The following is a 21476-nucleotide window of genomic DNA, read 5'->3' as shown; positions in this document are numbered from 1 at the left end:
AAGTCATGGAGTGTGCGATTGTATCTTTCACACTGACCGTTTCCCTGTGGCCTGTAGGGAGTTGTCCATGTCTTTTTAACCCCATAGAGTTTGCACAGCTCTGCTATAATTTCACTCTCGAAATTTCGACCTTGGTCTGAGTGCAGTCTCTTTTGGACCCCATATTTCATGAACCACTCCCTGAGCAAAACTTTAGCTGTAGTGTCAGCCTTCTGGTCTTTGGTAGCGTACGCTTGTGTGAACTTTGTGAACACATTGGTCACAACAAGGACATTTTCACGGCCATCTGAAGCTGCCTCCAACACTGTAAAATCAACAGCCACCACTTCTAGAGGTCGGAAGGCCAGGAATGCCTGAACTGGAGCATGGATTTTTGGCTGAGGCATCTTGGTCAAAATGCACCGCTCGCAGTTTTTAACCCAGCTTTCAACATCCTCACATAGCCCTACCCAAAAACACCTCCCTCTTAGCAAGTTTACAGTGCGCTCTATGCCCTGATGTCCCATGTTGTTATGTACATTTTCTAGAACTTGGTCCCTCAAACAACTAGGCACGAGTAACTGCCACACTTCTCCATGACGTGGGTCTGTGATAACCCTGTACAACAACCTTCTCGTTGTTGTATGCATCTCCGTTGTTTCAACAATCTTTTCACTTGACTAGACAGGGCTGCTCTCTCTCTGGGACATGGCCTCCTCCCCCGATCCCAAAATGCCCTAAACTCTTTTAGGGTGGGGTCACTGGCCTGAAAACCTACCAGCTCCTCTCTGGTATAACCTGGCAGTGTGGGGGTGTTGCCCTGTTTAGTACCTGTCTCACCAGACCTCGACTCCCCAGCATGGATCTGTCTCACTTTGTAACACTCCAGACCTCTAGAGACAAGACCAGGATCCAGAACTGTTCCTCGCTCAATCAGGTTACACACAGCGATACAGTTGTCAAAATCCGAGTCAGGGTCTGTTTCAGGCTCCCCTGCAAACTCCTGCCTAGAGAGAGCATCTGCGGCGGCATTACTGCAACCAGGACGGTACTTAACCTCGAAATCAAAAACAGACAATTGCGCTACCCACCTCTGCTCTATAGCACCTAACTTGGGTGTCTTGAGGTGGCAGAGGGGATTGTTATCAGTCAGGACAACAAACTTTGAACCAAGCAAGTAACCCCTGAATTTTTCAGCAACTGCCCATTTTAAGGCAAGCAAATCCAACTTCATGCTACTATAATTACGGTCATTCTTCTCAGCCTGGCGTAGTCTGCGGCTAGCATATGCTATGACACGTCTGGTGTCACCTTGCTGCTGACACAATACAGCGCCTAATCCATGCTGACTAGCATCTGTCTCAACTACGAATGGTTGTGTGAAGTCGGCAAAACCCAAAATGGGAGCAGAGGTAAGTTTTTCCTTTAACTGCTCAAAGGAAGAGTCACACTCTGGTGTCCACATATTACAAAACTGGTGACCTACTTTCCCTGTTTTCTTCACACCTGAACATTTGTTGACTAGGTCATGCAGTGGCCCGGCAATCTGTGAGAAGCCTCGAATGAATCTCCTGTAGTAACTACAGAAACCCAAGAACGACTGCAGCTCTTTGGCAGTGGTTGGGACCTTCCATTTCTTAACAGCAGAGACCTTGGAGGGGTCAGTTCCTATACCTTCTGCTGACACCTGATGACCCAAAACCTTTACTGACTGTTGTAGAAAAGCACACTTCTGCAACTTCACCTTAAGGCCCGTCTCTGCCAGTCTCTTAAACACAGTCTCAAGTCTCTCCAAATGCTGCTCAAATGTCTCTGAAAAAACCAAGATGTCATCTAGGTAGACCAGGAGTATCTGAAAAATGAGATCATTCATAGTAACTTGCATAAGTCTCTGAAATGTAGCTGGACCGTTACAAACACCAAAAGGCATTCTCACATACTCATACATACCAAACGGTGTAGTAAATGCAGTCTTAGTCCGATCTCTCTCATGCATAGCTACCTGGTGGTATCTGCTCGCCAGATCTATGGTCGAAAAGAACCCTGCCCCTCTCAGCGCATCAAAACTCTTATCAATTCTCGGGAGCGGGAATGCATCACGTCTTGTCTTTGAGTTGAGTTTCCTGTAATCGACACATAGCCTCAGACTACCATCTGCCTTTCTCACTAGTACTATGGGCGAAGCATAAGCACTGGAGCTTTCTTGAATGACCCCTTTTTTTAGCAGCTTGCCAATATGTTCCCTGACTTCACTGTACTGTGTGGGTGGAATTCGTCTGTATGGCTGTGTTACAGGTATGTCATCTGTCAGATGGATCTCATGTTGTACTTTGTCAGTGTGGCCTAGATCTTCATCTTCTGTTGCAAACACAAAAGAGTACTTCTCCAGTAACAAAGTCAGCTGTGCTTGCCGTTCTGGGCTACCACAAAAAATGAGCTTGCCGAGAATTTCCTGCACATCTGTCGGTGTTTCAGAGTGTTCACTGATACTCACTTGTTCAGTGTCTGCTGAGATTCTCTGGAACTGTACCTCACAAAGCTCATCACTTTTCACACAGTCTACCTGAGTCAAAACCCCTAGCCTAGTCCGTGGCCCTAGCCAGATATCTTCATCAGACATGTTCATGACTCGGACTGGAAAAATGTGATTGCCCGATGAAACCAAAGTAGGCACAACAACCAAATCTCCAGGAACGGGGACACCCACAGACTCCAGCAACAAAAAAGAACCATCCTCACTCACGGTCCTGAGTCCCCTAGCCATAACTGTAGCAGCAGATGAAGCAGGTATATGGACTACATCCTTACCAGCTACCCTAGCGAAAGAGAGTCTGTCTGTTGCATGTACTGCATGAAGATGATTAAAAGCCTCTCTCCAGTTTGAGTCAAACCTCTCCTGCAGTGTGGTGTCAAACTCAGTGTGTACTAGCTCTCTGCATTTTTTGACAATGTTCATCCCTATTAGACCTGGAACAGAGGAAGAGTGTTCAGAATCTTTAACTGTCAGAAAACCTCGCTCTGGGATAGTCAGACCCATGGCTTCTACATCAAGCTCCACATAGCCCATATAGGGTATGTCTAATCCATTAGCTGCAGTGATCTTTAACCACTCAAATGCCGGGTGAATGTCTTCGCCTTTAGCTGACAGGTGTTCCCTGAAAAAACTCTCAGAAATTGTACTGACCTGGCTACCAGTGTCACGTAAGCAGGACACTGTAACACCTCGTAGTTTCACCTCAACAGTTTTACATTCTCCGACTGCACGCTCTAAGATCCTGCTTCTGTCTGGTGTCTCTTTTGGTGAGCCAGCTTCCTCCCCTCGAGTTGTGTGGCTCATGACAACTGAGGGTGCGAGTTTTCCTGCACTACAGAAGAACTAGGTGTTGCGTCCCCTTGACCCCCTCTGGCCTGTGGGCATTTTCTTGCAATGTGACCTATGCCTCTACACTTGAAACAGATAGGCTGGCCATCTGGTGTGAACTTTGGCTGGGGTCTAGGTCGTGGCTTGGGCTCTAGGAATGTCTGTTGAGTGCTGCGCTTACTCAGTTCACCTACAGCAAAGGCTAGATCAGCGAGTGTTTTGCCTAACTCTGCTAGCTGTTTTTCCTGATGGGCTACTGCTCTCCGAACATCATTTAATGCAGTACCTTGGTCATTGTTTGTTTTAATAGTAGAGCACTGGGTTTCTGGAACCTCTGATGTAACTTGGTTGCTCTTTATGACCCTGGGACGATGAGACCTGCTGTCCTCCATCTCCCACAGGAGGGCCTCGTTCCTCACATCTAGAAGACTGCTCTCTGGTTTGTCCCTAACCATTTTCCTGAGTTCACGCCTGAGTGCTGCTTCTCTTAAACCCTCAATAAACCGGTCTCTGAGCACAGTTTTCTCATTAGGTATTACATCTGTGGACTGTTTCACTACAGAGCTCAAAATCTGGGATAGTGCATGGGAGTAGTCACGGAGGTCTTCTCCATCAGTTTGGTTACGATTGTAAAAGGTCTGCAAAAGCTGCGTGGAACTGCGCTTTTCCCCAAATGCATTGCTCAGGTAAGAGTATAAATCATTGGGCCCCACTGACTGACCCCTCATGCATAGTCTCACCTCTTCTAATGCAGGGCCACGCAATATAGTATATAGTCACATTGTTCTTCTGTTGTTTGCTCTCTATCTTAAAACCCTTTCAACCTCTTCAATAAACTCTTCGACAGATCTCCTGTCTGTACCACACTCCCCACTAAATGCTTGGATCTGGCGTTCTCTTGGAACGTAGATGTATGAACGTGTGGGTGCACTGTTATCACTTGCTCTCTGAGCCCTTGCTTCACCATTTAACCTGGTGAGCTCATCTCGCAGTCTGGCGAGCTCTTGCATGGTGGTCTGCATTTCTTTTGTAGCATCTTGGCGGCTTAACTCCTCTTGGAATGAGAAGTAGGGCTTGATTTCCCTTGGTGTTTTTGACTTATCGTCAGACCATCCTTGCTGCATCATTTTGATGAGAAGCTGCAGTGTTTCATCCTCTTTTGTGGCAGATCGTATATCATGTAGCCTGTCTGCTGCGATAGGTAAGTGTTGTGCCATGTTGACAGTCTCTAGTTCTGCATCCGGTGCACTCTCAGGAAGATAAGCTCTGCTCAGAGTGTCTGCTAGCAGCATGTCTCTACCTGGCACATATACTACATCTAGATCATACTTTTGTATGCGCAGCATCATTCCCTGCAGCCTTTTGGGTGCACTTAGTAGAGGTTTTCTCACTATTGTTTCCAACGGCTTGTGATCACTTTGCACCGTCACTTTTCGGGCCGTATGTGTACTGGTGAAATCTTTCCATGCTAAAAACCATTGCTAAGAACTCCTTTTCTATTTGTGCATACCCACGCTCTGTTTGAGTGAGTGCTCTGCTTGCAAATGCTATTGGCTTACCCATCTGCATGAGCGCTGCGCCTAAGCCTGTGTCTGAAGCGTCACACTGCATTGTGAGTTCCTCATCTGGGTTGTAATATTTCAGTACTGGGACCTTTGCTATAGTCTCTTTCAATTTGAGGAAAGCCTCCTCGTGCTGTGCTGTCCAGTTCCACTCCCTGTTTTTGTGTGTCAAATCTCTCAACACTATGCGCTGGTCTGAGAGGTGGGGACAAAACTTGGCTAGATAATTTACCATACCTAGCAGCCTTTGCACTCCTTTCACATCAGTCGGTGCCGGCATCTTCTCAACGGCAAGCGCTTTCTCTGGATCCACCCTGAGTCCATCAGCCGTCAGGCGGTGTCCAATGTATGTGGTCTCCTTTTGTCTCAGCTTGAATTTGTCTTTGTTCAGCTTGATGTTCTTTTGTCTGCATCTTTCAAGAAACAGTCTCAGTTTTCCATCATGGTCACGCTCAGCTTCCTCCTGTGTTTCCCCTTGGCCTGTGATCAGTACATCGTCAGCTATAATGTACAAGCCCGGTACACCGTCCAGCGCTTGTGTGAGCTTTCTCTGAAAGATTTCTGGGGCCGGACTTATCCCCATTGGCATCCTCAGCCACCTGTAACGTCCGAATGGAGTGGCAAATGTTGTTAAATAGCTGGACTCCTCCTCCAGCTGCACATGCCAGAATCCACTCTTGACATCACACACTGTGAACACTTTTGCTTTTGACAAGTCCGGTAAAATGTCCTCAATGGTTGGCAGTGGGAAGTGACTGCGCTTTAGAGCTTTGTTCAAAGGCTTGGGATCGATACACACTCTTGGTTTCCCACTTGGTTTCTGTACCACCACCATTGCACTGATCCAATCTGTACTGCATTCCACAGGTGTTATGATCCCTCTTTGCTGTAGGTCCTGTAGCTCGTCCTTCAGTGGTTTCATCATGGCGACTGGGACCCGCCTCTTTGGCAGCTGTACTGGTTTGACTGTGCTGTCCACCTCTATTTTGTATTTTCCCTCGAGGCAGCCATCGCCAATGAACACATCAGCATACTCATCTTTAATTTGTCCCATTATCCACTGTCCTGTTGTTGTTTCTGTTGTGACAATACTGTCTATTGTCATGATGTTTTCATATTGCACTTTTATCAATTTCATGGCCTCACTGGCTCTCCTACCCAGCAGAGGCACTGTACCAGCTGCATTCACCACCTGGAACTCTAAGCGATATAGCTTGTTGTTTCTCGGGTTTCTTATTTTCACTTTACATTTTCCCAGTGGTTTTAATTTGGTTTTATTGTACATTACTAGTACACTCTTCCTGTGTTCTAATTTGGCATCTGGATTCAGCAGGTTAATTGGGATGATATTGCAACTGGCACCACAGTCTATTTGGAATTTGATCATGTCCTTGCCTAGAAGCATACCAGCATAGAGAAGCTGAGTTTTCTTCATTTTCTCAGTTTCTTTTACATCCTCTACAGTCTCTGTATGCACATCTTTCCCTGTGTCAGTCTCTACTGCATCCACAGTTTTTGTCTCAGTTTCAGTGACACAGGTGGTAATATCTTCATATTCATCACTCTCAGATTCAGTTGTTATTTTACTCACATATTTCTTTTTCCTTAGTTCCGGTTTTACTCTGCATTTTGCTGCAAAGTGGTTCTCTCTTCCACACTTTGTGCACTTCTTCCTAAACGCTGGGCACTTTTGTTTACTTTTCTCATGCGTTTTTCCACAATATCTGCACTCCACAGTGTTGCTCGTCTGTTTCCGATACTGTGCTCCTTTCACTGCATGTACCTCTTCCACCATCGATCCCGAGATGGTTTTCACATTGTCCTTTGAGAGCTCAGCGGCTCTGCACAGCTGCAAACATGTGTCCAGTGTCAAGTTTTTCTCTCGGAGCAGTCTTTCTCTTACGATTGTGTTGTTACCTCCACACACAAACCGATCCCGAATGAGCGAGTCTCTCACTGTCCCAAAGTTGCATGTTCCTACCAACACTCTCAGTTCCATGACATAATGGTCTATATTTTCACTGGTGCCCTGGTTTCTTGTAAAAAAACGATAACGTTCCACATTCTCGTTAACGCTGGGGTCGCAGCGATCATCAAACTTCTTGATAACGTCATCTAACGTCCATGCATCCTTCGGTGTGTCGCCCAGTAACGTGTCCATAAGTTCCCTGCCGCTCTCTCCGACAAGATAGCTGAACAGTTTCACCCTGTTTGTCATCGGCGTCAGCCATGGCTAAATCCACATACAGAGCAAACTCGTCCCTCCAGGCCTTCCATGTCCTCGAAAGGTTGCTTGAGTCCAGACATAACGTTTGCGGTGGTTTAAGCCCATCCATGTCACACGGCAGTCTCACACTAGGAGCTAATGCTAACATATACTGAACGTTGCTTAGGAACACTAACCGCTCTCCCGCTCCTAGAAACTTTTCCGCACCAAACTTCAAACCGAGTCGTCCGCCGCTGCCACCATGTTAAAGTGTGTTGTTTCCTTCTACTAATGAGACGTTACAACTCGTTTCAACCCCACTGGGCTATAAACTTTAATAATAACTTCGGCACGTAAGGTTATGCATCATGCTCGGTCCGTTATTCCAGGTGCAACAACATAAACGACCCCTGTGTAAACAAGGAACTAAACAATGGTTCCTAACAATAGTTCCTATTGTTACAGATACCACACAGGACACAATTACTTCCGGGGTTCTTGTAGCTTTAATTTTATTGTTTGAACCTTCGAATGCAGATCGTTTTACTGAGTGCATAAATTCCTGTGTCTTTCGAGCAAACAGCTCATAAATGTTCACAGATGTGGCAAGTTTAACAGAAAAGATTTTAAAAGGAAAATAATAAATACAAAATACGGTGCAAAATACGGTGCAAAATACGGCAGTGGACTGTATGTTAAACAGGGTTTAACAAAGACATGTGGAACTTCCTGAAGATTGCACAACTTCTCACTCTGTCAGTTACCTTTAAACAGAATTAAAATGCATATAAAACCTTTACATTTCCCTTACTACCCAAATACAATGGCATGGTGTGGCTTTATGCACGCCAACATTACCTTGTCATGCCTGCAATGGCGAACAGTGGTCGACGGCTCGCGCCCAAAATCACCGAACATCAACTCCAGTAGCGTCTAAATCAAACCACCGTGTCAAATTACCGACATACAATATTGTTTGGAATAATGTTACAGGTATATTTCACAAGATATTTACACCTACTTACTACGGAGTCAGAGCACCGTCACACCGCAATCTTCAGCTGGTTCACACAAGAAAAAAAAAGAATACCCAAGATGCACTTGGATAACTTGCAGAAAGAGTACCCAAGATGCACTTGGATAACTTGCACGGAGTTACAATAAAAGTCCGCAACACTGCCACTTACTGGTCAAAACATGCAATGACAACCAAAACTATAAAAATACACTCACAATCTGCTTCACAATTTAAATACATCAAATGACATTTTACACGGCTTGACAGTGTAACAATTACATATATTAACAGTTAAACTATACTAAATTTAAGTGGAAAATCATTTAACATATTTAACAGATTTACCACCCGGCTACATATATTATATGTTGATACGAAATGTGTTTGTTCATACAGGATCCCTACCTACTCTGTATGATTTTCATTTTGATGGAACACAGCAGAAGTGGATTCCATGGACGTCCCTGGTCACCAAGTACATCCACAACCCTGACATGAAGTTTATTGATATTCTTGGTAAGAGTGGATTCAGGGAATTGTCAATAAAGAGAAAAAGGCCCTTCAAGTGAATCTTTACTTTTTTCAAGCTTTTTCTTTCCATTTGTTTTGTACTGATCCTCCACTGCATTTCAAGTTCCCACTGTGGACACTACTCGAACCAGCTGGCTCCTGGAGCAAATGGTAAAGATAAAGAGACCAGTGGTTCTTGTGGGAGAGTCTGGCACTTCTAAAACTGCCACCACACAGAACTTCCTGAAGAATCTCAATGCAGATACTGCTGTGAGTTTACTGTATAGCTATTCATATACACATCAGTTAAACTCATTTGTTTTTAAATACCCTTATATTAGTATCTCCGTCTCCTTCCAGATGGCTCTGATTATCAACTTCTCGTCAAGGACCACCTCGATGGACCTTCAGAGGAACCTGGAGGCCAACGTGGAAAAAAGGACCAAAGATACCTATGGCCCTCCAATGGGAAAGAGATTGTTGGTCTTTATGGATGACCTGAATATGCCAAAGGTACCTGCCCTGAACCCTCCACCCACTCCTTCCTGTCCCCTCTTGATCTCAAACTATGTCTATGGTCATGGTTACTGGGCTTAAATGTTTGAATATATGATGTGCATGTCCTTTCAGGTGGATGATTATGGTACGCAGCAGCCTATTGCGCTACTAAAGTTATTGTTGGACAGAGGAGGCATATACAATAAAGGCAAAGAACTTAACTGCAAATTTCTGAAGGACCTGGGCTTCATAGCTGCCATGGGGAAGGCAGGAGGCGGGAGGAACGAAGTGGATCCCCGCTTCATCTCACTCTTCAGTGTCTTCAACATCCCTTCTCCTACAGAGGAGTCCCTTCATCTCATCTACGCTTCCATTTTAAAAAGCCACACTATGGTAGGCATTGCCCTCTGCTTCATAATTAGATATATGTTAGATAATCTGAATTAGTTGTGAAACAAGTCTGCTCTAACCAGTAAAATGTTTGGATGAGCAGAATACATCATTATATAGGGGCAACAAAGGAATCATGCACACTTGTGTATTTTCATGCTGGTTATGTTCCGTGCAGTTTATAGCATATACTGATCATCCTGTCTGTTTGGTTGAGTGGTAATTTCAAAAGTTGATGTTTCAGAAAACAGGTTTTGTTTTTCTGCTTATGTTTAGCAAAATATACCTGCTATGTCCTTTGTCACTGCTCTGTAATAAACTTGATCAAATTGTTTTAGATGTTTGAGGAATCCATCCAGAAGGTTTGTGACAAACTGACCTTCTGCACACTGCAACTGTACAAAAACATAATTAAAGATCTGCTGCCCACTCCTTCCAAGTTCCACTATATTTTCAACCTGAGGGACTTGTCAAGGATCTACAATGGACTCACCCTGACCAGTGCTGAGAGGTTGGACTCACTTCATTATCAATGTTGCATTTCACTTGATGGCTCAGGATCTTAATGGGTTTTGTTGCATCCTGGTTTTGTTTTTTTTTTCTCTGACAGGTTTTTAACAGTCACTCAGTTTGTACGAGTTTGGAGGAACGAGTGCCTGAGAGTATTCCATGACAAACTCATCAATGAAACTGACAAAGTCTTGGTAATGATTTTCAATATTCATTTTGACATTGACTAAATAACTATTTGGTATTTTTACTTTATTGCAATTGCCAATTTTTGTTCTACCTCCAGTGACAAAACCTTTTTAAATAAATTACTTATTTGTGATTTATGCCTTCAGGTCCAGGGTCATATAAAAAACCTAATTGTTGAGCATTTCAAGTCAGACTTAGAGGCAGCCACCATGAGGGACCCTATCCTGTTTGGAGACTACAGAACAGCCCTCAATGAATCTGAACCAAGAGTCTATGAGGACATACAGGACTATGATGCTGCTAAAGCCCTTTTCCAGGTACTGTCAGGTTATGGTGAATGGCATTAATCAAAAGGTCCTTTGAATGATATTCAGGTGCATTTTTACTGTCATTATTTGTGACAGTATTTGTGAGATATCTAATTGTGATACTTTGCAGGAGATTCTAGAGGAGTATAATGAGAACTATTCAAGAATGAACCTGGTTCTGTTTGACGATGCCTTGGAGCATCTGACCAGGGTGAACCGTATCATCCGCATGGACCGTGGCCATGCATTGCTGGTGGGTGTAGGAGGCTCTGGAAAGCAGTCTCTCACCAAGCTTGCTGCCTTCACTGCTGGCTGTGAGGTTTGTAAACATAAGTGGTAAGGTTAGCAGCATGAAGAAGGGGAAACGATTGCCAGAAAAGCAAAATAACAGCAAGAGGTAATGGGGAATCAAGTCTTCCACTAAAGACTACAATTTATTTGTCAAGGTTATTTAAAGTGCGTTTCACAGAGCTGTCTAAACATGCTTAATATATAAACCCCAAAACACAAAACACAACAATAACAAAGGTACCTATGAAAATAACTATGAAAATAAGGTTATTTACACAATGGTTGCCATAATGGCAAGTGGAGCTAGTCAGAGTGAGGTGTAAGAGAATGAGAAAATATTTTCTAACAAGAGAATTTTAAGAGAAAAGTGAGAGAAGCATATGAAACAGACCCCCCCCCTTATTTTTCACCAGGTGTTTGAGATCACGCTTAGCCGAGGTTATGCTGAGCCCAGCTTCCGTGAGGACCTGAAGTCCTTGTACTTGAAGCTGGCTATTGAGAATAAGAAGACAGTATTTCTGTTCACTGATGCCCATGTTGCTGAGGAGGGCTTCTTGGAACTCATAAACAACATGCTCACCTCTGGTTAGATATCAAATTTCATTTTAGGGCTCACACCCACATACTAACCTGTCTTTAGACATGAAAGTTCTCAAACTACAATCAAATGAACCCTCCATTCACAGGCATTATTCCTGCATTATTCCCTGATGATGAGAAGGAGTCAATTCTCAATCAGCTGCGTGATGAAGCCATGAACATGGGAGCAGGCCCTTCCAAAGAGTGTGTGTGGCAATACTTTGTCAACAAAAGCGCCAACAATCTGCACATTGTATTGGGCATGTCACCAGTGGGAGACACCCTTAGAACACGATGCAGGAATTTTCCAGGTGCGATTCTGTGCCCAAGTTCTCAGAGACCAACAGCTCCAGTAGTTGCATCAGTTCATCTGTCTTTTTTTATTTTTCAGGACTGGTGAACAACACTGGGATAGACTGGTTCCTGCCATGGCCCCCGCAGGCTTTACACGCTGTGGCTCAATCGTTTCTTGGTCTGTAATCACAAATTTAACCTACTATATGTTCAATGTGACTGTTATGATATTGACTGAGTATAGAGTCGTTTTGTTAAGCTCTTCGTGCTATATGACATGTAATACCACAGGAGAGAGTCCAATGATCCCCGAGTCATATTGTGCTGCAGCGATAGCCCACGTGTGCATGGTCCACGGCTCTGTGGTTGATTACAGCAAAATGTTTCAACAAAAACTCAGACGCAGTAACTATGTCACTCCTAAGAACTACTTGGACTTCCTCACTACCTATAGAAGCCTGCTGCAGGACAAAGACCAGTATATCCTTGGTGAGAAGACAGAACACTTCAAAGACAGATTTAGCTTCTGCAGGAAAATCTGACTAAGCTGTGTGTTGTTTTTCTGTGTATAAATGTTCTTGATAACAGAAGACTAAAGTTTTGTTTTTTTATTTTTTCTATGCGCGATTTAAGTTGTTTTCTTATTTACCAGCTCAGTGCAAGCGTTTAGAGGGAGGTCTGGACAAGTTGGAAGAGGCAAGTGAGCAGCTGGCTGAGCTCAACATCAAGCTGGCAGAGCAGAAGGTGGTCCTGGCAGAAAAATCCTCAACCTGTGAGATCCTGCTGCAAGAGATCTCAACTAACACCATTGTGGGTCAGTGAGGACACAAATGATCATTGCATTACTGAGACTTAAAAAACACAACACATGCTTATAAAATCAAAAATGTCCATCTTAACAAGTTATATGGTCTCATGATTAATAAAAGCTGAAATAACTATATTTTTTCTGTTGCTGTTCCACTAGAATTTTCTCAAACTCTTACGAGTAAATATTAATATTTCTTAGAAGATCACTTTACCAGTATCAAGGAAATGACATTTCAAGGGCGTCTGTGTGGCATGGCGGTCTCTTCCGTTGCCTACCAACACGGGAATCGTCGGGTCAAATCCCCGTGTTACTTCCGGCTTGGTCAGCGTCCCTACAGACACAGTTGGCTGTGTCTGCGGGTGGGAAGCCGGATGTGGGTATATGTCCTGTTAGTTGCACTAGTGCCTCCTCTGGTCGGTCAGGGTTCCTGTTCAGTGGGGAGAGGAAACTGGTGTGATCCTCCCACGCGTTATGTCCCCCTGGCAAAACTCCTCACTGTCAGGTGAAAAGAAGCGGCTGGTGACTCCAAATGTATCGGAGGAGACATGAGGTAGTCTGCAGCCCTCCCCGGACTGGCAGAGGGGGTGGAGCAGAGATCGGGATTGCTCGGAAAAGTGGGGTAATTAGCCGGATACAATTGGAGAAAAAAAAGGGGGGGGGGGGTCCAAAAGAAAAAAAGGAAATAACATTTCAAGAAAAATCTTGAAATAAGCATATGCATATGACATAGGCAAAATTGTCTTGCTTAAAGGGCAGTTTTTTCTTCTTTTTTTCTTCACCCTGGTAGCTGAGGAGAAGAAGACACTGGCAGAAGACAAAGCCGAGGAGATTGAGGAGCAAAACAGGGTGATAGCGGTAGAGAAGAAAAATGCCGAGGATTCCCTGGCTGAGGCTCTGCCAGCCCTGGAAGCAGCCCGCATCGCCCTGCAAGACTTGGAAAAGTCTGACGTCACCGAGATCAGGTGTCGCCATCCCCTGATTCAACGGATCACTTTATCAAGCTGCTGAAATAGCTAGCGTTGATAAGCAAATTGATTAGAATTAATTATCATGAAGCAGTTTTCTAAACCAGGCAGAGATAAATGGATCTGTTCCAGATGTTCCATTTGTAGTCTCAAAATAAACACTGTACCTCTGCAAAAGAAATGAAAGACTTTTAATAGAGGTTAGCGTCAGAGATTGTGTAGGGCTGAGGACCCGCTCTACGGAAGCCTGATCGAAATTGCAAAATTATAGAAAGTACAGTCTGGCCATTTTCAGGCAGACACAATCCAAAAGTTAAACACGTGACAACAGACTTAGAAAACATTAATGAAATCTAGCCCCTCTTACGACATCCACTTGGAATAGATATTATGTTGCTTCGTACCATCTGTTAAAGGAGTATGTAAGAACAGTGCTCTGACAAGTTCCCACTATCATTTCAACAGTCATCAAATCATACATCACAGCTGTGTTGAGCGATATTAACGTTCTCTTTTGGGAGGTACTCTAAATGATATGTTACCATATAAATGCATCTACAAGAGTCAATGATTGATAAAAGAAGGATTAATCTCACTTTAGCTGAGCACATTTTGACTCCAAATTTTGGTTTTATCATAAATAAAACTTTGTTTACAGTTTATTGTTTTTCATACTTCCATCTGTCTATCCTCTTTATCTGCTGTTCCTCTTTGGTACAGATCCTTTGCCAAGCCACCCAAACAGGTGCAGACGGTGTGTGAGTGCATCCTAGTAATGCGTGGCAACAAGGAGATCAGTTGGAGGACGGCCAAAGGGATGATGTCAGAGGCTAATTTTCTGCGCTCTCTCATGGAAATGGATTGTGATTCCATCAGTGCCAGTCAGGTCAAAACTGTCAGAGGTATATTTAATTTAATTGTCAGAGGAAAATTAAATCTAAAATCGTACCAAGAGTTACAAACATTACCATCCAAATGATGGCAACATGATAGTCGTATATGGGTTGTACAGAAGAGTATTTCCTTGGTGTGTCCCTTTGCCAGGCTTCCTAAAAAATCTCAACACTAGCTTTGAGGAGATGCAGGCCATCAGTAAAGCTGGCTCGGGGATGCTCAAGTTTGTAGAGGCTGTCATGAATTATTGTGATGTTGCCAAAGAGATAAAGCCCAAGAGAGAGCAGGTAATTTGATAGAAGATGTAGGATAGAAATGAGTTCTGAGATCTTGTTTTCTATAGAAATAGCTGGACTAGAGTTTTCGTGTTTATAAAACTGTAGAAAATGAACAAGAGGACATATAATGCATTTTTTTTAGGTGGCACGTCTTGAGAAGAACTTTTTCCAGAGCAGGCGGGACTTGGAGTGCATTCAGACTGAGCTGAGTGCTATTCAGAAGGAGCTGGGGGCTCTGCGAAAGAAGTATGATGCTGCCATGGGAGAGAAACAGCTGCTGCAACAGGAGGCTGAGCTCATGGAGAGGAGACTGATAGCTGCTGACAAACTCATCTCTGGCCTAGACTCAGAGAATGAGCGGTGAGGCAATAGAATCAAACACACATTCACAACAATGCATCATACAGTGCCATGAAAAAGTATTTGCTGCCTTCCTGATTTCCTCTAGGTTTGCATATCTGTCATACTGAATGTTTTCAGATCTTCATACAAAATGTAATATAAGATGAGAAGAACCCAGGTAAACACAAAATATAGTTTTTGAATGGTCATATCATTTACTGAAGGAAAAAAAGTATCCAACATCCATGTGAAAAAGTAATTGGCCCCTTGAACTTAATAAGTGGTTGTGCCACACTTAGTAGCAACAGCTGCAAGACTTTCTATGATTGGAGATTGTTCCAATTTTGTCCCACTCTTCTTTGCAGAATTGCTGTAATTCAGCAACATTTGAGGGTTGTTGAGCATGAACTGCTTTTTAATGTCCTACCAGAGCATCTCGATGGGGATCAGTTCAGGACTTTGACTAGGCCGCTCCAAAACTGTAATTTTGTTTCATTTGAGATGCCACCAGAACAGCCTAGGATCTGAGCTATGCGACCACCATCACCATGTAGCCCTGGCTGGAGGACAGTCTACACATGCACACAGGGGAGACTTGCATCACACTGTTCACATACAGTGCATCCGGAAAGTATTCACACCCCTTCACTTTCCCCACATTTTGTTATGTTACAGCTTTATTCCAAAATGGATTAAATTCCTTTTTTTCCTCATCAATCTACACACAATACCCTATAATGACAAAGCGAAAAAGGTTTTGTAGAAATTTTTGCAAATTTATTAAAAATAAAAAACTGAAATATTGCATGTACATAAGTATTCACACCCTTTACTCAGTACTTGGTTGAGGCACCCTTGGCAGCGATTACAGCCTCAAGTCTTCTTGGGTATGAAGCTACAAGCTTGGCATACCTATATTTGGGGTATTTCTCCCATTCTTCTCTGCAGATCCTCTTGAGCTCTGTAAGGTTAGATGGGGGGTGTCGCTGCACAGCTATTTTCAGGTCTTTCCAGAGATGTTCAATGGGGTTCAAGTCTGGGCTCTGGCTGGGCCACTCAAGGACATTCACAGACTTTTCCCGAAGCCACTCCTTCATTGTCTTGGCTGTGTGCTTAGGGTCGTTGTCGTGTTGAAAGGTAAACCTTCGCCCCAGTCTGAGGTCCTGAGTGCTCTGGAGCAGGTTTTCATCAAGGATCTCTCTGTACTTTGCTCCATTCATATTTCCCTCGATCCTGACTAGTCTCCCAGTCCTTGCCGCTGAAAAACATCCCCACAGCATGATGCTGCCACCACCATGCTTCACTGTAGGGATGGTATTAGCAAGGTGATGAGAGGTGCCTGGTTTCTTCCAGACGTGACGTTTGGCATTCAGGCCAAGGAGTACAATCTTGGTTTCATCAGACCAGAGAATCTTGTTTCTCGTGGTCTGAGAGTCCTTTAGGTGCTTTCTGGCAAACTCCAAGCGGGCTGTCATGTGCCTTTTACTGAGCAGAGGCTTCCGTCTGGCCACTCTACCATAAAGGCCTGATTGGTGGAATGCTGCAGAGATGGTTGTCCTTCTGGAAGGTTCTCCATCTCCACAGAGGAACGCTGGAGCTCCGTCAGAGTGACTATTGGGTTCTTGGTCACCTCCCTGACCAAGGCCCTTCTCCCCTGATTGCTCAGTTTGGCTGGGCGGCCAGCTCTAGGAAGAGTCCTGGTGGATCCAAACTTCTTCCATTTACGAATGATGGAGACCACTGTGCTCTTCGGGACCTTCAAAGCTGTAGAAATGTTTTTGTACCCTTCCCCAGATATGTGCCTTGATACAATCCTGTCTCGGAGGTCCACAGACAATTCCTTTGACTTCATGGCTTGGTTTCTGCTCTGACATGCACTGTCAACAGTGGGACCTTATATAGACAGGTGTGCCTTTCCAAATCATGTCCGATCAATTGAATTTACTACAGGTGGACTCCAATCAAGATGTAGAAACATCTCAAGGATGATTAGTGGAAACAGGATGAACCTGAGCTCAATTTTGAGTGTCATAGCAAAGGGTGTGAATATTTGTGTACATGCAATATTTCAGTTTTTTATTTTTAATAAATTTGCCAAAATTCCTACAAAACCTTTTTCCGTTTGTCATTATGGGGTATTGTGTGTAGATTGATGAGAAACAAAAGGAATTTAATCCATTTTGGAATAAGGCTGTAACATAACAAAATGTGGGGAAAGTGAAGGGGTGTGAATACTTTCCGGATGCACTGTACATGGGAGAAGAGACAGGGGAAGACATCATTCAGAGAGCGAAAATACATGTGAGAGAAAATAATCTGTACTCTATAATCTCGTTGGCAATACAGCGCTTGGTAAATTCACTGAGACAGAAACCGACCTGCCATGCAGTACAGGTTGTGAAGTATTCAATTTTAATGCAACTAATTGTAGGTTAAGGCAACAAGATGAGTTTTAAGTTTAGATGTAAAGGACTCAACAGACTCTGATTGTCTGATGGCCTGCATGCAGATTATTCCACAAGAACGGGGCTTGATAGGAAAAGGCCCTGCCACCAACTGACTTCTTTTTAACTTTGGGTACACACAGGAGCCCTGTATTTTGAGACCAGAGAGCACGAGATGGAATGTACAGTTCAAGCAGATCAGACAGGTATGATGGGGCAAGCCCATTTAGGATTTTATAAGTTAGCAGAAGCACCTTGAGGTCTGATCTAACATGGATAGGGAGCCAATGAAGGGAGGCAAGAATTGGTGTAATATGATCAAATTTTCTAGTTTTAGTTAAGATTCTAGCTGCAGCATTTTGAACCATCTGAGGACTTTTACTGAAGACTTTTATTTGGGTGTGGATGAGATTTACCCTGAGATGCTGAAGGCTCTGGACATTGTTGGGCTGTCTTGGCTGACATGCCGCTTCAGTGTTGCGTGGAGGTCAGGGACAGTACCTGTGGAGTGGCAGACTGGGGTGGTGGTTCCCATATTTAAAAAGGGACTGGAGGGTGTGCTCCAATTATCAGGGCATCACACTGCTCAGCCTCCCTGGGAAAGTCTACTGTAGGGTGCTGGAAAGGAAGCTCTGACCGATTGTTGAACCTCGGGTCCAAGAGGAACAATGCGGATTGCATCCTAGCCGTGGAACAACAGACCAACTCTTTATTCTTGTGGAAGTGCTGAGGTCTGTATACTCGACACAAAGTCAAACACGTTTTCAGTGGGTGTCGGACTCCGCCAAGGTTGTCCCTTGTCTCCAATTCTGTTTGTGATATTCATGGACAGGATCTCAAGGTGCAGCCAAGGTGAGGAGTGTGTCCATTTTGGGAACCTCAGAATTGCATCTCTGCTCTTCACAGATGATGTGGTTTTGTTGGCTTCATCAGAACACAACCTCCAGTGTGCACTGGGGTGGTTTGCAGCTGAGTGTGAAATGGCCGGGATGAGAGTCAGCACCTCCACGCCTGAGGCCATGGTTCTCTACCGGAAAGTGGTGGATTGCTCCCTCTGGATTGGGGATGAGTTGTTGCCTCAAGTGACGGAGTTCAAGTATCTCGGGGTCTTGTTCATGAGTGAGGGTAGGATGGAGTATGAGATTGACAGGTGGATTGGTGCGGCATCAGCAGTAATGAGGACGTTGTACCGGATCATTGTAGTGAAGAGGGAGCTGAGCTGGAAGTCAAAGTTCTCAATTTACCAGTAAATCTTCATTCCAAACTTCACCAATGGTCATGAGCTTTGAGTAGTGACCAAAAGGGTGAGATCACAGATACAAGTGGCTGAAATGAGTTTCCTTTGTAAAGTGTCTGCCTTAGAGATAGGGTGAGGAGCTCAGACATCCGAAGGAAGCTCGGAGTAGAGCCGCTGCTCCTTCGTGTCAAAAGGAGCCAGTTGAGGTGGTTCAGGCATCTGATTAGGATGCCCCCTGGGTGTCTTCCTTTGGAGGTTTTCCGGGCATGTCCAACTTGGAGGAGACCCAAGGGTAGACCCAGAACTCGCTGGAGGGACTACATGTCCAATCTGGTGTGGGAGCACCTTGGGATCCCCCGGGGGGAGCTGGAGGGCATTGCTGGGGAGAGGGATGTCTAGAGTACCCTATTTAGCTTGCTGCCACCACGACCCGACCCTGGAGAAGCGGCTGATGATGAGCTGAGATGAGATGAGATGAGATGAGATGAGATGAGATGAGATGAGATGAGATGAGATGAGATGAAGACTTTTAGTACTAGCATGTGGCAGACCTGAAAGAAAAAGAACATTCAAGCAATCAAGTCTGAATGAAACAAATGCATGTATTAGAGTCTGTGCTTCAGCAATAGACAGGTAAAACTGAATTTTAGCTATGTTACATAAATTAAAAAAAGACAGTCTTGCTGATTTCTTTAATGGGCTTATCAAAGGAAAGACTGGGATCAAATGTAATACTAAGATTTTTGGCTGCCACACTCAATGAAATCACAGAGTTGTCGATTGTTATCGTTACTTGATCAAATTGGTGTTTATGTCTAGTAGGGCCAATGACCAGCATCTCAGTTTTATCTGAACTTAAAAACAGGAAATTTAGTGACATCCAGTTTTCACAGCAGCCAAGCAGGCCTCTAAATTAGTCATTTGAGTATGATCATTAGCCCTTATAGACACATACAGCTGAGTATCATTCACATATCAATGGGAATTTATTTCGTGACTGCTACCTCCTCTCCCACTGCCTCTGGACATGCCTTCCCCCTCTCCTTCTCCTGCACCCAACAGTAGCATAGTTTCCACTGGCACCCTGCTTGCCAATAGTACCAGTGGCGCTCATTGGTAATCTGGGGCTCAACCTATCCAGTACGGAAATCAGATTTATGATCCACATATTTGATTTGGCAAAGGTTTTACACCAGATGCCCTTCCTGATGCAGCCCTCCCCATTTATCTGGGCTTGGGACTGGCACTAAAAATGCACTGGCTTGTGCATCCTCAGTGGCTGGGTTTGCATCCTCAGTTGCTGGGTTGCTGGGAACAGTAGTATGTGATAAATTAACAATGTCTAGTATTATAAGTCTAGTGAAAAGCCAGATGTCTTTAAAAAGTTTTGCTGGTTAAAAGGTCAAGTAGGCAAGTAGTTGGTTTAGAAGCTGACACGAGCTTAGTGAAAGTAGTAAGAGAGATAGTCTTAAAAGCTGTAATAACAGGGACTATCAGTGACTCATTGTTTAGATATAAATTTGGTAAAACAGGATCTGACATAGTAGCTGGATTTGCAGAACTAATTTTGTTTATGATCTCATGAACCTTATTGCAGAAAAAGTTTAGAAACTCATGGGTCATGAATGGTGAGCAGCTAATAGATGGCTACTTTTTAGTAAATTAAGCTACAGTATCAAAGACAAATCTGGGATACTGTTTATTAATATTGATTCAGTGAGAGAGATACGCTGCTTTAACAGCAGATAAAGCGTGCTTGTATTTCAATAAACACTCATGCCAAGATAGGTAAAAAACTTCGAATTTTGATTTTCACCATTTACATTCCAGTCTCCCACAGGCCCGCTTAAGAGAACGAGTCTCATCATTAAAACAGAGTGTAGGCCTCTTTAGTTGCCTAGCTCTGGTAGTGAGAGGTGCAACTGAATCGAGGAAACATGAGAGGGCCACATCAAGTCATTAGTGATATCTTCAACAGAATCTGTCTCTACAGTGAAAGGAGCCAAGACTTCAGGTAGCTGCTGGCCAAATGCAGCTACGGTGGATGGACCAATGTGGTGAGTGGCAATTACATCTGAGCCAACATTAACAGGACAGGCCAATAATGCTTCACATTTAATGAGAAAATTATCTGACACAGGGGCATCATGGTGACGCAGTGGTTAGCACGGTCGCCTCACAGCAAGAAGGTCCTGGGTTCGAACCCCGAGGTAGTCCAACCTTGGGGGTCATCCCGGGTCGTCTTCTGTGTGGAGTTTGCATGTTCTCCCCCGTGTCTGCATGGGTTCCCTCCAGGTGCTCCAGTTTTCTCCCACAGTCCAAAGACATGTAGGTCAGGTGAAATGGCCATACTGAATTGTCCCTAGATGTGTGTGTGTGTGTGTGTGTGTGTGTGTGTGTGTGTGTGTGTGTGTGTGTGTGTGTGTGTGTGTGTGTGTGTGTGCGTGCGTGCGTGCGTGCGTGCGTGCGTGTATGTGTGTGTGTCAGCCCTGTGATGGACTGGCGGCCTGTACATGGTGTTTCCCTGCCTGCCGCCCAATGACTGCTTGGATAATGGATGGATGGATCTGACACAGCAGATGTGGTGGGCAAGACATTCAGATCAGAAACAGCTAACCCTTTAGATTAAACCAAATCAAGGGTGTTACCACTGTATTGAGTCGGCTCTTGAACAAACTGAGCAAACCCAAGCGTATCAACAAGCACAAGAGAGGCTTTACTTAGAGGATCACCAACCAGCCTTATTCAGATGAATATTGAAATCACCAAGAATCAGAATCTCATCAGAATGAGTAACAAGACCTGAGATA

At 44.2% G+C, this 21476-nt stretch overlaps 1 protein-coding gene across 1 annotated transcript in view; it reads left to right on the top strand.

Moving 5' to 3' along the window:
- The window catches only part of dnah10 (dynein axonemal heavy chain 10), a 67896-nt gene that overhangs the window by 35766 nt on the left and 10654 nt on the right, over positions 1-21476 (top strand). The window contains 17 exon segments of the mRNA XM_056279415.1: positions 8523-8642; positions 8761-8906; positions 8997-9149; positions 9267-9527; positions 9863-10035; positions 10135-10228; positions 10370-10540; positions 10662-10850; positions 11236-11407; positions 11509-11712; positions 11793-11873; positions 11987-12184; positions 12348-12509; positions 13294-13468; positions 14192-14373; positions 14516-14652; positions 14786-15003. Coding sequence (XP_056135390.1) covers positions 8523-8642; positions 8761-8906; positions 8997-9149; positions 9267-9527; positions 9863-10035; positions 10135-10228; positions 10370-10540; positions 10662-10850; positions 11236-11407; positions 11509-11712; positions 11793-11873; positions 11987-12184; positions 12348-12509; positions 13294-13468; positions 14192-14373; positions 14516-14652; positions 14786-15003 — 2836 coding nt within the window.

This window comes from Lampris incognitus, chromosome 1 (genome assembly GCF_029633865.1).
Source record: "Lampris incognitus isolate fLamInc1 chromosome 1, fLamInc1.hap2, whole genome shotgun sequence".
In the NCBI taxonomy this organism is placed as follows: Eukaryota; Metazoa; Chordata; class Actinopteri; order Lampriformes; family Lampridae; genus Lampris; species Lampris incognitus.
The sequence above is the reverse complement of the archived record's forward strand: the minus strand, read 5'-3'. Positions and strand labels throughout refer to the sequence as shown.